Source organism: Pseudopodoces humilis, chromosome 23 (assembly GCF_049639895.1).
Source record: "Pseudopodoces humilis isolate 2021_Gansu_Grassland_sample_001 chromosome 23, ASM4963989v1, whole genome shotgun sequence".
Taxonomy (NCBI): Eukaryota; Metazoa; Chordata; class Aves; order Passeriformes; family Paridae; genus Pseudopodoces; species Pseudopodoces humilis.
In genome coordinates, this window is record NC_142222.1 from 5,083,060 (window position 1) to 5,096,025 (window position 12,966).

At 47.5% G+C, this 12,966-nt stretch overlaps 1 protein-coding gene across 7 annotated transcripts in view; it reads left to right on the top strand.

Moving 5' to 3' along the window:
* The window catches only part of MYO1C (myosin IC), a 51,372-nt gene that overhangs the window by 24,335 nt on the left and 14,071 nt on the right, over positions 1-12,966 (top strand). For 6 of the 7 annotated variants that reach the window (XM_088066337.1, XM_088066336.1, XM_088066341.1 and 3 more), the window contains 3 exons: positions 8,995-9,150; positions 9,727-9,842; positions 12,640-12,838. In XM_088066337.1, the coding sequence (XP_087922463.1) occupies positions 8,995-9,150; positions 9,727-9,842; positions 12,640-12,838 (471 nt within the window). Of the gene's footprint in view, positions 1-287; positions 494-8,994; positions 9,151-9,726; positions 9,843-12,639; positions 12,839-12,966 lie in introns of those variants that run through there. The other variant, XM_088066338.1, reaches the window with a different exon arrangement.

Genomic DNA, 12,966 nt, shown 5'->3' on the forward strand with positions numbered 1-12,966 from the left:
ATGTCAATGCCAGGGTTGGGGTTGTGCGTTTGGGGTGAGCTGGGAGCGGGTTTGTCCACGCTGCTGTCCCAGAGCTCGTCTCTTCCTGTCTGATGGCTGTGGTTTGTGTGCTGGGCTCAGCCCCAGCTTTTCCAGTGCCTGGGATTACTTGTCTTTCCGTTTTTCCCTGTCATTGGGCAGTGGGAACTCCACAGGGAGAGCGCAGCTGATTTCCCTGGGACTGCCTCTCCTGGGCTGCTGCGAGCTGGGAGGGGAGTTCTCCTTCTCCTTGGAAAACGCCCTCTCCAGATGCTCCAGTAGGAGCTGGTGGGAGGGAGGGAGTTCTGACTGCGCTGAAAATGCCATGAAAAAAAAGAAAAAAATTTTAAAAAAATAAAAGAAATAAGGCAACTGACAGAAGAGAGAACTTGTCCTCAGATTGCTGCTTTTTGCAGCAGCGTGAACCAAGGCTCTGCAAGGGCTGCAGGAGGCAGAGATGAAGTTCAGAGGCGGGGTAAGGTTTATTTAACTCCTTTGGTGGCTTTGCAGCTTTCAGATGCATGTCTGGTCTCAGAAGAAGAGAGGAGAAACATTTTCAGGGTTTCAGCAGGCAAGTGAAATGCTTTGAGAAGGATCCCTGCATTGGAAGGTTATGTGAAAAGGGATGAAATTGGGTAAAAAACCAGGGAATACCTGCTTGGAGGAGGGAGCCAAGGTGGGAGTTGAGGAAGTGGGAAGAGAGGGGGGAAAGCTGAGTTCTGTCTTAGGAGGGAAGAAAGGGTGGAGCTTTCACTTGGGCACAAGAATATGAAGGGACCATCCTGGAGCTGGGCTTTTGCTCTTCCCAGGGCTTCTGTCCCATTCCTGCCATCCTAGGGAATGGCATCAAGAACCTGCTTAAGGATTCATTGCCACTCAGTTCCTCCAGGCTGCTTTAGTTTAGGAAAACTGTCTGTGTTTTAACAGCAGCCAGCAGGCCTGGCCCTGCGTCCTGCATGGGACAACCCTGAGCTTGGGAAAAGGAGTTTGTGGCAAAAGATTGAGAGGACTGGGATTGTTACCTGGAAAAAAAATAACAGTGCCATAGAGAGCACAGAGCTCCTTTTCCTATGTTGTAGCACAGGAACAGGGACACTGAGTTAAGCTAAAAGTTGCCAGAAATGCAAAGATTATTTTCATATGAATAATTGTGCCACGGAATTCACTGACTCTGGAGGATGTTGGGGTCAAGAATGAGAGAGTGTTATTAAAAAGTGTGTGGGCTTTTGCCTGGATAAGAATGCTCGAGGCTTTAATTGGTAAAGTGACCCAATTTAGGAAAAGCAGGGTTGAAAGCGTCACTTCTGTAGATTTGAGCAATTCCCTGTTAAAGAGGAGTTGGCATGGGGCTGGTGTGTCCCATACCTGCTCAATCCAGAGATCCTTGCCTGTTTTCCCAAATATTCTGGTGTTGACCACTGAGAAAGTGATGAAGGGCAGGGCAGAGCTTTTGGAGGACCTGCTGAGTCCTTCCCTGTGGAAGTGCAGGTGACAGGGCTCCACAGGGTATTTCTGCTGGCCTCTGGTGTGCTGGGGCCTGGAGAAAGGTTGGTGACAGTGACAGGCAGAGGTGGTGGCTGGGGTGGTGCCCGATGTTCTCCGAGGGAACCGTGGGCGTGGAAGTGCCCTTCGCGTGCCCCGGGAATGCTCTGGAGCTCTCTTTGGAAAGTTTGACTCTCTCAGAGAGACACTGGGGTGTGAGAGGTTTGTGTGGGGGTGTGGAATGCAGCGGGGAAGGGCTGGCAGTGGGGTTGGCAGTGGGACACCAGCGGGGCCGGGCATTCCCAGGGCAGCGCAGCAGGGAATGGGGCACAGGGGGCACAGGCAGGTCCTGGCTCTTCATGTCTGAGCTTCTGCCACCCTTCACCTGCTCAGCTGTCCTGGAAATCAGCATCAAAACTCACTTGGAGGGGCAGCAAGCTGAGGTTTTGCCTTTTTTTAATGCCTTTTTAAAATGTGTTTGTCCTCTGAAGCTGCTGTGGGATGCCCAGGCCTGTGGGCACAGGTCTCCTGAGCAAGCTGCCACCAGCAACATCTTTGAACCAGCAGCAGCTTGTGCCATCTGTTCAGGAGCAAAAATGTCAGCTCCCTAAATATAGAAATTCAGTGTATTTACTTTTCCAGCCCTGGTGATCTTTCTGGTTTGCCTAGTTCATTTTTCTTAGTGCTCTTTTATATTTAGCCTGTTGATTGAAATATCATTACCCCTCTTAAGGGTAAACATTTTTCCTGTCCTTCAAATCAGTTCTTACAACTGCCTTTTCCTTTTCACTGCTAATTGCTTATTTCCTTACTCATCCCCCCACAAAGTAAAATCTGGAAGGTATAATTGAGTTATAAATATTGAACAAGTAATGTTGCCTACTTATTATTTCAATTTGTCCCTACTCAAAGAGTGGAAAATTTCCAAATGATTACCTTACAACAATGAGTCAAGAATTTAGCATTTCTATCTCTTTAATATAATTTTTTTGAATAGTGTGTTCTGGAGTTCCATCTTTCCATCTGGTCAGGATGGGAAGAATCAGAGGGCAACCAAGTTCTGAGTTCCCTGACTCCAGACATTCCATTGTTGGTGATGTATTGGTCTAAAAGAAGCAAGAATAAAAAGTAATTCTAAGAAATGGTCCTTGAGTGGCAGCTGCAAGTTCAAGTTGTTCCCTCTAATTCTGCTGGTCTGGGTCACCAGAGTTGTTACCTGGTTTTGATCCCAATCCACCTGACAGCTCTGATTTTCCAAAGTTGTCTTTTGGGAAATCACTCCATTTGCCTTACATAATTAAAAGCAAAATATAAAACATTTCCTTTTGTTATTTAATTTTTTTTTTTTGATTAAACAAGCCAAATTCATGTCTTGACACTTATTAGCTCAGGTGGCTTCAGAAAGGACAGACAAATCCACGTGGTTGCTTGCAGGGGATTTTTATGGGAGACTCAGAGCTGCCTCTCAGGGAACCTTCTTTCCCACCCAGCTGTTGACTAAGAGAGAGTTGTGTCCAAAATGAGCAGCTGATTTTCAGTGAGGCAGGAGGATGAAGTGGCTGCACTTCAATCTCTCAGGGATTTTCTGGCAGAATCCCTGATTCTGGTCCACCTCCACTGTCTTCGTTATTTCTTTCTCCATGCAGAAGGAAAGAGGAGCTTTCCCATTCTGCACCTTGGGAAATGAGGCCTTGGCTACAACAGTTGATTTTTGTCTGCTCTGCTGTCTGGCCCACATTGTGTCCAAGCTCTTTCCCAGGCTGTAGAATGAAGTAGAAATCAAAGGAATTTTTTTGCCTTTCCTGCAGCTTTGGCATGTGACAGTGAAGAATGTCCAGCTATCCATGAGACAAATGTTTTTTAGCTGCCACCTCCCCACGAGAAGTTCGTTCTTGGTTCAGGCTTGCATTGTCTTCCAGAATCTAATCTGAATTTCCCTTTCCACTCACATTTGGTTCTGGCCTGCTCTTCCGTTCCCGGCTTTGTAGCTATTTCTGGAGCCTGCAGATCAATCATCTTGCACTTGATACCAAGATAAAGGTGCCTGCTTCTTCCCAGATGGAGCCACTTCCTGGGGTTGTTCCAGTGAATCTCCTGAGTGGATACAACTAATCTGTAAAAATACATTGCCAGGAGAAAATATTGCAACATGCATTTTTGGTTGTTGAGACAGAAATTCTGTTTATGTTGTGACTTCCCTTTCTGAATCAGTTATGGAGTTTCCCTGCTCCATACAAGTCCATTCACTTTGAGAATTCCAGGTGTTTTGTCATGGAAAGGAGTGGGAAGTTGCTGGTGCTGCCTGTTCCCTCAGTGTGTCTGGAATTGAGTTTTAAACCATTCCAGTATCCCCTCTGGGAAAATCGAGCATGGGAATGAGTCCTTGCTCCATGTTGGGTATTCCATGGCCATGGAGCAGCTGCTGGACAAAGCTGGGGGCAGTTTCTTGCTCTGCTCACATCAGCTCCAAACCCCAGTGCTCATGGCAGAGCTGCCCTCCCATCTTCAGCACAAATTCCCCCAAAGTGCCCAGCCCGGCTGACTCGAATCCTTTGGATTTTGCTGTGCAGAGCAAAAGGTCCTGTTTTTCATTTCTGAGGTGTATTAGTTCTCCATGTCCTAAGCAGAGGAAAAACTTTATCATGCTTTGGCATTAATCAGAGTTTAAAGGAAAAGTATGTGTTTACACCTTCACAATCCCATGTCAGCGATTTCCCAGTTCAGTTTAGGAAACTCCTTGGTACAGTCTTGAGTGGTTTTGTACTCCCAGGAGTTTGGAGGTATTTTCTGGTCTTGTTGACTCTTGTATGAACACAAAGGAAAGCTGGAATCCCAGCCAATGTAAACCTGGCTCTGCAAGCTGCATTCAGCAACCAATTTACACCAGCGGAAAATCTTTCCCAAAATTTAATCTCAGGGCAGAAGAAGCCATGTGGAAGCAGTGCTGTGGTGCTGATTGCACTGGCCTGGTCCCCACCATTCCAGAGGGACTTTTCCCTTCCTGGCCTCGAGCCACTGTTGTGCTCAAGGCTCTGGAGAAGACATTAAAAGCAAAGAGTGGGTTAAAACAGAGTGGGAAAGAATCCCTGGAAACTTCACCGTGGGGTGGCTTTGGGAACTGTGGTGGCAAAATCAGTTTGGGCACTCTGGGAGTGACCCTCAGGACAGCGGGTCCAGCAGAAGGATTGAGAGGAGGCACAGGCACTCCTGAGCCCACCAGGATCACGTGGAGGTTGCTCAGATTTTTGCCATTCCCTGTTTGCAGCCTGTGCTGGGTGTGGCATTGGGTGCCCCATCCTACAAAGGTCAGGATCCTCAGCTGGGCCCTGCTTTTGATCCCTATAGGGGACCTATAAGGTGGACGTGGTGGAGCTGCCCTAAATAACTGTTAGAGGGGCACCTGTGGTCCCTTCCCTCCTTTCCCTGGCTCTGACAATCTCCCAATTCCACAGGGAGGTGATTTAGTTCAAAACCTGGTGAGAAAACCAGCAGATTCTTTTTTCTTGGTCTTTGTTTTGCTGATTGAGTTGCACTGGTATGGTTTGGAGGTGTTACCTGCTGCCAGGGGGGCAGCAAAGCCCAGAGGAGGGATTTGATGCTGAGCTTTAGCTAAACCCGGACCTGCCTCTTAGGTGGAAGCTTCCCAAGCATTTCAAGGCATCAGGAACTGGCCCTGCTGCTGAATCCTGGCTCCTCCCTGACCCTGCTGTGGTTCCCCATTACCCTATCCTTGGCCATCATCATTACACGTGGGACCAGTGTGGGAAAATGACCTGGATTAAAACCATCAAAGAATCTGAGATAGTTTTAATCCCTGTCAGATTTCCAGCCTGGTTTATTGCACAAGTCCTGGGCCAGTGCAAACCAGAGGATGCAGCTGCAAAGGTCCTTCCTCAGTGTCACAGCAGCTCCTCTCTGACTGCGCTCTCCTAGCAGCTTCCAGAAAAACTGATTTTCATTAGGAAGGGTCTGATCAGACCCCCATAGCCTGTGTTCTCCCAAATATCTGGAACATACTCCCTGCCACAGGGCTTTCAGAGTGCTCCAAGCTGATCTCATACCTGGAGCAGAGGATATTGTAAATGTACATCAGTCAGAGGTGGTTTGGCACAAAGAAATTCATCCCCTGCAAAGACAATCAGGGAATCAGTGCTGTCCATAGACAAACTGCTTTAATGGTTAATTAGCTCCACTGTACCACATTTAACCCCCCCAGACTGGGTTTTCTAGCATTAATTTACAGCCACCAGATCTGGTGTCTGCCTGCTAACAGAAAATCACCAACATTTTGGTTATTTTCATTTATTCAGTGCCTTACTGTCACATTCATCATTCAGCAGGAACATATGGTCATCACTGTGATTATTTTTTCTTAATAGTGCCTTCCCTCCCCACTTCCTTCCTTCTGCATGACTGTTCTGTTTCCATTTTGCAAAAAGGGTTCATTTTCACCTCCTTTTATGGCCCATCTGTTGATGTCAGTGGCAGTGAAACAGTTAACACTGACATTTGAAGCTGCTGGTAGACTTGGACATATGCAATAAAGCAAAATGCTGGCATGGAGCAGTGCCTATTGCTCAGCTCTGGCTTTATATTTGCACTGAACTCAGGGCTTGGGAGGGTACAAGAGTAAAGTTTATATTCTGGAGGCTCTGACTGCATCACATCCCCTGGGCACATTTAATTATCACCAAAAAGCCGCTTTCAGTCGCGTTGGTTTGCCTTTTGTTCTGTTTCAAGCTGGCTGCAGATTTGAGATCGTTATTTTGTTCTCACGGCGAGAGGTTGGAGTTGAATGAGGAGACAAAAAGTGGAGGAAACCGAAAGTTCTTGGCCTTAAATGCCTGTCCCAGAGGAGGCTGCTGGAGTGGAGTTTTCTGTGTTGTGAGGGGGATGGATTGGCTCTTCCCTCTCCTGGATGTGCACAGCTGGGATCATTTTGTCCTGGCCTGCAGGGGAGGGGCTGATGAAAGAGCTGCTGAAGTGACGTTTTTTGTGAAAGTTTTCAGGATTATATAAACTGGGATTAACTGTGCGAGGGTGGAAGTTTCTCCTCAGTCCTTGTTGAGGCAGCTGTGCTTTAGGACCGTAGTTGTAAACTTACCCACTTGAAAAGGAGTTATTTTCCATTGGTTTTGCCTTTGTTCTCGTCATCTTGGCCAAAATCTGCTCCAGGACTGCACTGCTCTGATAGAAGGATTCTAATTTCTAGGCAGAGTTTATTTGCATGTGATTTATCTCTATTTTCCTTTCCTTATCTCACTACCCTCCTTCTCCAAGGGTAATCCCTTTTCTCCTCACCTTGGCAAAAAGGGTAGAAGACGACAGAGCATTTTGCTGAAGCTGTGAAGGACTTGGCTTGGAAAATCTTGGCCATTTTAGAATGATTACTTCATGACAGTATCTGCAGAATTCCTCCCAGGCTGGATCTTTCCAAGCTTAGAGCTCAGGCCTTCCAGACCATGAGACTAATTGGAAAAAATAAACCAGGAAATCAAATGATGTTTCTTTGTGGCGTTTGAGCCATTAGAGCGGGTCTGGATTTGAGATTTCCAGAAGGAACTAATTTTCCTCTCTGAAAACTGCTGGGTTCAGGCAATCACTTCTGCTCAGGCTTACAGGGAGGAAGCCAATTAGAACTCACAGAAATAGGCAAAACTGCATTTACTAATCATTTACCAAATCAAAAAAACATTTACCAAGAAATGGGTGAGTCAAACCTACTGCAGACTGAAGGGATTTGCGCCTGTTTTGACCCAAACTGATACTTCAGTGATTCTTGCTTTTATTACTGTTTAACAAAACTTCAAGTAGATTTTCTTCCTGACCAAGGCTGGGTTTATTTTTCTCCCTGCATGTCATCAGTCCCTGTGGTTTGACTACTTCTACACCTTGGGAAGGTGCAGAAAGGAACTCTGTGAGTCAGTAAAAGTCATCTACATCTTTGTGAGGGTCTGGCATTCCCAGTTTGTGATGGGTGTCTGGGACTGCTGTTGATGCATGAGCCTGCCTTAGGAACAGACCCCTCTGGTGTTTGTGCAACATCCCAGAATATCACTTAGTGCTTCAGGGACATGGTTTAGGAGAAATGTGAGGGCCCAAGGGCCAGTTACTAAAATCCTCAACCCTGGAAAGGCTGTAATAAGTAATACCTCCCGTGGTTGGGGTGAGAGAAGCCTTTCTCCCACAGGTCTTTGCATTCAGATGTCAATTCCTTCCTGGCTCTGCTATCCTGTTGGCCCTGACCACCCCTGCTCAGCCCCCATTTCCCATTTATGTGTACCCTGCAGAATGTTCTCCCTTCCTTGAACCCCTGGTGGTCCTGTTTTGGTGCATTGCCCCAACCTGTCAATCCCCAGTGGTTGTCCCTGTCCTGAACCTGTGCACCATTTTCCCCTGCTCCCGTTGGATCCTAGCCCTCCAAAACACCCCCTCGTATATAATCCTGGACCCTCAGCCCATCCTTGCTCTTGTCCCTGGATTTTGCTGGGAGCTGCACCTTAATAAACCAGCTTTTGGATCTCCAAACAAGAACCTGTCCCAGCATCATCATCATTTTGAGTGGCCTCGTGCCCCAGAGCCGAGCCACGAGCTGCTTTAGGGACCTGCACACAAAGGTGTTGCTGTGAGCAGTTGGCAAAGAAGGGCTGAGGGAGATAAGGAAACGCAGGCAGGTGTGAGACAGAGGGTTTCACACGCTGTTTCTCCTGTCTCTGGTTTCTGTGGTGCCTCTCATCTTCTCCTTCTCTGTCCCTTGAGCAGAGATTTCCCCAGAAAGCAGCCACTGAGTCACCTCTGGGTGCAAATTTCCCCTCCCTGCTTTACAGTGAAGTCAGGGATCAGCAGATGAGAGCTTTCCACAGATGGTTGTGTCTCACCCACGTCACGTTGAAAATGTAACCTTTAAAAGAGGGTCGGGGGTAGGAGTCTCTCGATGCACGTCAGTGTCATGGTCTAAATTCAGTGGTGTGGGGTGCAGAATGCAGAAATGCCCATTTCTCATTTCTTCTCAATTTTCTCAGAATTTTCCCATTGGGTGACTTGCTAAAGCTTTAAACTGGTCAGCAATGTGAAGCTGTTTGCTTCTGAGGTGAATCATCATTAGTCATAAAAGATTCTTTACCTCGAAACAGCTTCCCGTTGTGAAATCAGAGAGGAGAGAACACATTTCAGTCTCCCTCCTGCTAATGGATGCCTAGGAAAGGAAATCCAAATTTTATTCTCTTTATCAAATGTTTGTTTCTCTGATTGATTTGAAGTTATTGGAAATGTAGCAGTAATTTTTCCCTAAAGCTGACTTCAAAGCAATTTGAGCAGACAACAGATAAAGTGTTGTAATCACTGTTTTCAGCAGCAGCAGTGGGATTGTTTTAATATCCCACTTTAATATCTCATTTTAATATGGTTATCCAAGGGTAACTGTGGTTCTTGTGGACTTGGGGAACTGCCTGCAAACCCACAGCCATCCCAACTTCCCTGTGCTTCTGGCTGCAGGGATTGGGAGCCAACGGCATCCGGCTGACCATGGAGAGCGCTCTGACGGCCCGGGACCGCGTCGGGGTGCAGGACTTTGTCCTGCTGGAAAACTTCACCAGCGAAGCTGCATTCATTGAAAACCTGAGGAAACGCTTCAAGGAGAACCTGATCTATGTGAGTAGCACAGGGACAGTGACCATGGTGTCCCTCAGTGACCTGGAGCGTGTTTGCTGCACGGGACAATCCCGGCTTTGCTCTGCAGCGGTGTTTGGAGGTGGTGGTGGCAGCTGACACAGCCCATGGGTGTTTGTGCCAGGACCAGTCTGGGGTGCTGGCATTTGATGGGTGTAGGGATGCACTGCAGTGCTCCTGTTGAGATCTGGTGGCACTGACAGCCCTGAAAATCCAACCCTCACCGCATTCTTCCATCTCCTGAGTTCACTCACTTCTACCAACCCCAGACTTGACCTCCATCTGAAATGTGTACCAGAAATAACCCGGTATTGTGGCTTGTTGGAAACCCTAAAAGCATTTGAGGTACTTTTTACCCAGCAAGGATAGCATGGCTGGCACAACTCCTGCAGTGTCACTCTCCCAAAGCTGAGGGTTCTCTTCCTCAGCACCCTTGCCCTGTTTGGAAGCCCTCAGCAGCATCCCCAGCACACCAGGATGGGTGTCCAGCCTCCTGGCACACCTGAGCTCTGCCTCCAGACCTCCTGTAACCTTCCTGCATTTTGTTCTGTTTTTCAGACCTACATTGGCTCTGTGCTGGTGTCTGTGAATCCTTACAAGGAACTGGAAATCTACACGAAGCAGAACATGGAGCGGTACCGCGGCGTCAGCTTCTATGAAGTTTCTCCTCACCTGTGAGTGGGTGCCAGCGCGGGTTTTGTCACTCCCACACAGCTGGGACACGTGAAAAGAGACAAACAGAACTTATCCCTGTCCCAGCTGCAGCCCTGGCAATCCTAGGGATAGCGAGGATCCTCTGGAGGGTGTGGTGTGAGGCTCTTTCTATTCCTGTTCCTCTCTCCAAAGAGGATGAGTTGCCTTTGCAGGAGCAGTATTTGGAAAGGGAGTTGGTTCCTTCCTGGCTGCAGAGTTGCTTACCCAGCCCTGGCAGGACAGGAGTTCATTGTTCCAGGGTTATTTGGGGTCTCTGTGTCTGGGGCTAAGCAGGGGAAAGATTTTTCTGGTGTGTAGGGGTTTCTTTCCTACCTCTGCTGTTACTGCCTGACCAATATTTATCTGGTATTTCCCTTGTTGCTAAGATACCATCAGCCTGTTGGAACAAGGAATGTATTTATTTACATGGTCTGGCTTGGTGAGCATTCCCAATTTCCCATTTAAAAAAAGAAAAAAAAAAAAAGTTTGAGGTTTAAAGTTATTTTTGAAAGCGTTTGAATTTTTTTGTCAGGCTGAAAGAAAAAGATGACTGAGAGCTGAGGCCACATGGCTTCAAAATGGTTTTTTTTCAGGACTAAGAGCCAAATTCTGAGCACCTCTTGGAGGGTTTTTTATGTTGTGTTGTGTTTTGTTGGGTTTTTATTTTTGAAATCTTGGAGGAGTAAATTATATTATTTTTGAGCAAACTATTTGGGTTGTTTCTTATTGCTGGCACATAGCCCAGGAGAGTAAACAAACCAGAATGTGCTGCAAGCACAGAGAGGGGGAGAAACACCATTACTTGTGAAAGTCTCAGCGCTTGAAGCTGGATTTGTTAGGACAGAAATGTGATTTTTACTGTGTGAACCCAGATGGGGGAGAATTAAACCTGCAAAACCCTGCATTCAGACCTGCTCAGCTCACCTTGCCTGTGGTCAGGGAAGGGCTTCTGTGCCCTCAAAGGTGAATTTTGGGACTCTCTGGAAAGTCCTTGGGACTGTGGCTCTGTTTTTAAGTATGCAGTAGATACAGGATGATGACAATGCTCAGGGAAAGCACAGAGCACTGAGCATATGTGCTTTAATTCCACTTAAATCACAGTGTAGCTGATTATTTCTTAGGTTTTCTTTCTCCTTTTAACAAGTCCCTTCAGAAGCTGTAAAATGTGCAGCTCATAAGTGAACCCTGGAGAACTGTGATCCTGGAAACTGCTGCTCCCACTGGGAAAACAGTTTTTTGTTAACTCTTTTTGCTGTTCCACTGCATTATTTGATTATTTTATTGCACTATTTGATTGTATATGCATTTAAAAATCCTGTGAGGAGCATCAAAATGCAGCGTAGTGCTCTGGGCTTCTCCTTTTCCAGCACACTCCTCAGGTGTCTTTTTTTCCTCTTTCTCTTCTAAACTGACTCTAGAAGGTCAAAACAGTTCAAGATCTCTATTCCAGTGGCAGATAGTTCAAGTGCAGGGCTGAGCACTGGATTTTCTGGGAAGTGCATCACACTCAGAGGAGGAAAGTTATCTCTATGGGCTTGGATCACAGCATATTCCCAGAGATCTGTCACATCCTGTCCTGTTTATGGCCTGCAAATGGGAGCATAAATATCTTTATTTACAGTGATTCTGTCTGTGTGTGACTGGAGCTCTCAGGGCCATAAACCCCCCCCATAAAGGCACAGGGGGGCCAGAGGCACTTCTTCAAATCCAAATTAAATTTGCATTTATTCAGCTGTTTTCCAAAAGACTCCAGAGGCAGGATCTGGATGGGAAGAGAGGGACATGATGTATTTTGTGAGGTGAGTTTTGTTGCTAAGGGAGCTCACTGGTGTTGCCTTAGCACCAAGTATTAATAGACTCGACAAGGCCACGGCTGTTATTTTGGTGTGATTACTTCTAATTAATAGCACAGCAGGAAAGTTAAAAAAAAAAATAAAGAAAAAACGAAAATAAAAAAAAGCCAAGCTATTAAAGGGTTGTCAGGTGCACGAAGACAGAATACCTGCTTGCTCACCACATGTGTGTGAGAGCTGCAGATGTTGTTAGGGAGGGTATCTGATGTGGTTGTCCTTTTCCTCTCCCCCTGAGCAGTTGTCACCATTGTCACTCATCCCCTGCTGCTCTCTGGTGTTGTAGGAGTGTGTGTGACTCGGGCTGTGAGATCCTGTCTGCTCACAACACAGAAATGAAAGAAAAAGCAGCAAAGGAGGAAGCAGAAGGGCAGGGCCAGACTGTGCGGGCGGGGGAAGTGCCTGGTGTGTGGGGCACAGGGGACCTGCAGGGTGCTCCACAATCTGTGGTGGCTTTTCCAGCTCTTCCCACCATCTGAGAGAAGCTCTGGAGCCACCCAGATAGCAAAATTCTGTTGTGACCTTCTGAATGTGTCATCACTTAGAAGATAAGCAAGAAAAAATACCAGTGGAGAACAAGGTGTTTCCTGAGTGTAAAACTCTTCTGTCCCATGGGACCAGTGTTGAGAGATCATTTATATTTAGAAAAGCCCGTTGATCTGCACTGTTCAGTTGATTTCTACCCTTTTTTGTCAGAAAAAAAAAGGTGAAAAGAGCAGTCTCAAAGGATTTGACAATTTGTGTGATGAGCCTGCAGAACCTTGGCTGGGTGGTTGGGGTGTGCCCAGCGGTGTCGGTGCTGTCCTGTGCTGTCACCAGGGTACAGAGCTGTGTGATCTCACCCAGCCCATGGCCTGGGGCTGTTTTGGGGGATGTCTCTGCTGGGATTTCACAGGCAAACACCCTGATCCCGGCTGTCCCTTCCCAGCTACGCCATCGCAGACAATTCCTACCGCTCGCTGCGCACCGAGAGGAAGGATCAGTGCATCCTCATCTCCGGCGAGAGCGGCGCCGGCAAAACCGAGGCCACCAAGAAGATCCTGCAGTACTACGCTGTCACCTGCCCCGCCAGCCAGCAGGTCGAGACCGTCAAGGACCGGCTGCTGCAGTCCAACCCCGTCCTGGAGGTACCTCCCCACCGAGTCCTGGCCCTGGGAATGCTCCGGTTTCCCGGCGCTGGGGACAGCGGGACTCCCTGGGGCGGTGACAGTGTGTCCTGGGAATGCTGTGTGGGCACATCACCAGGGAATCCCGC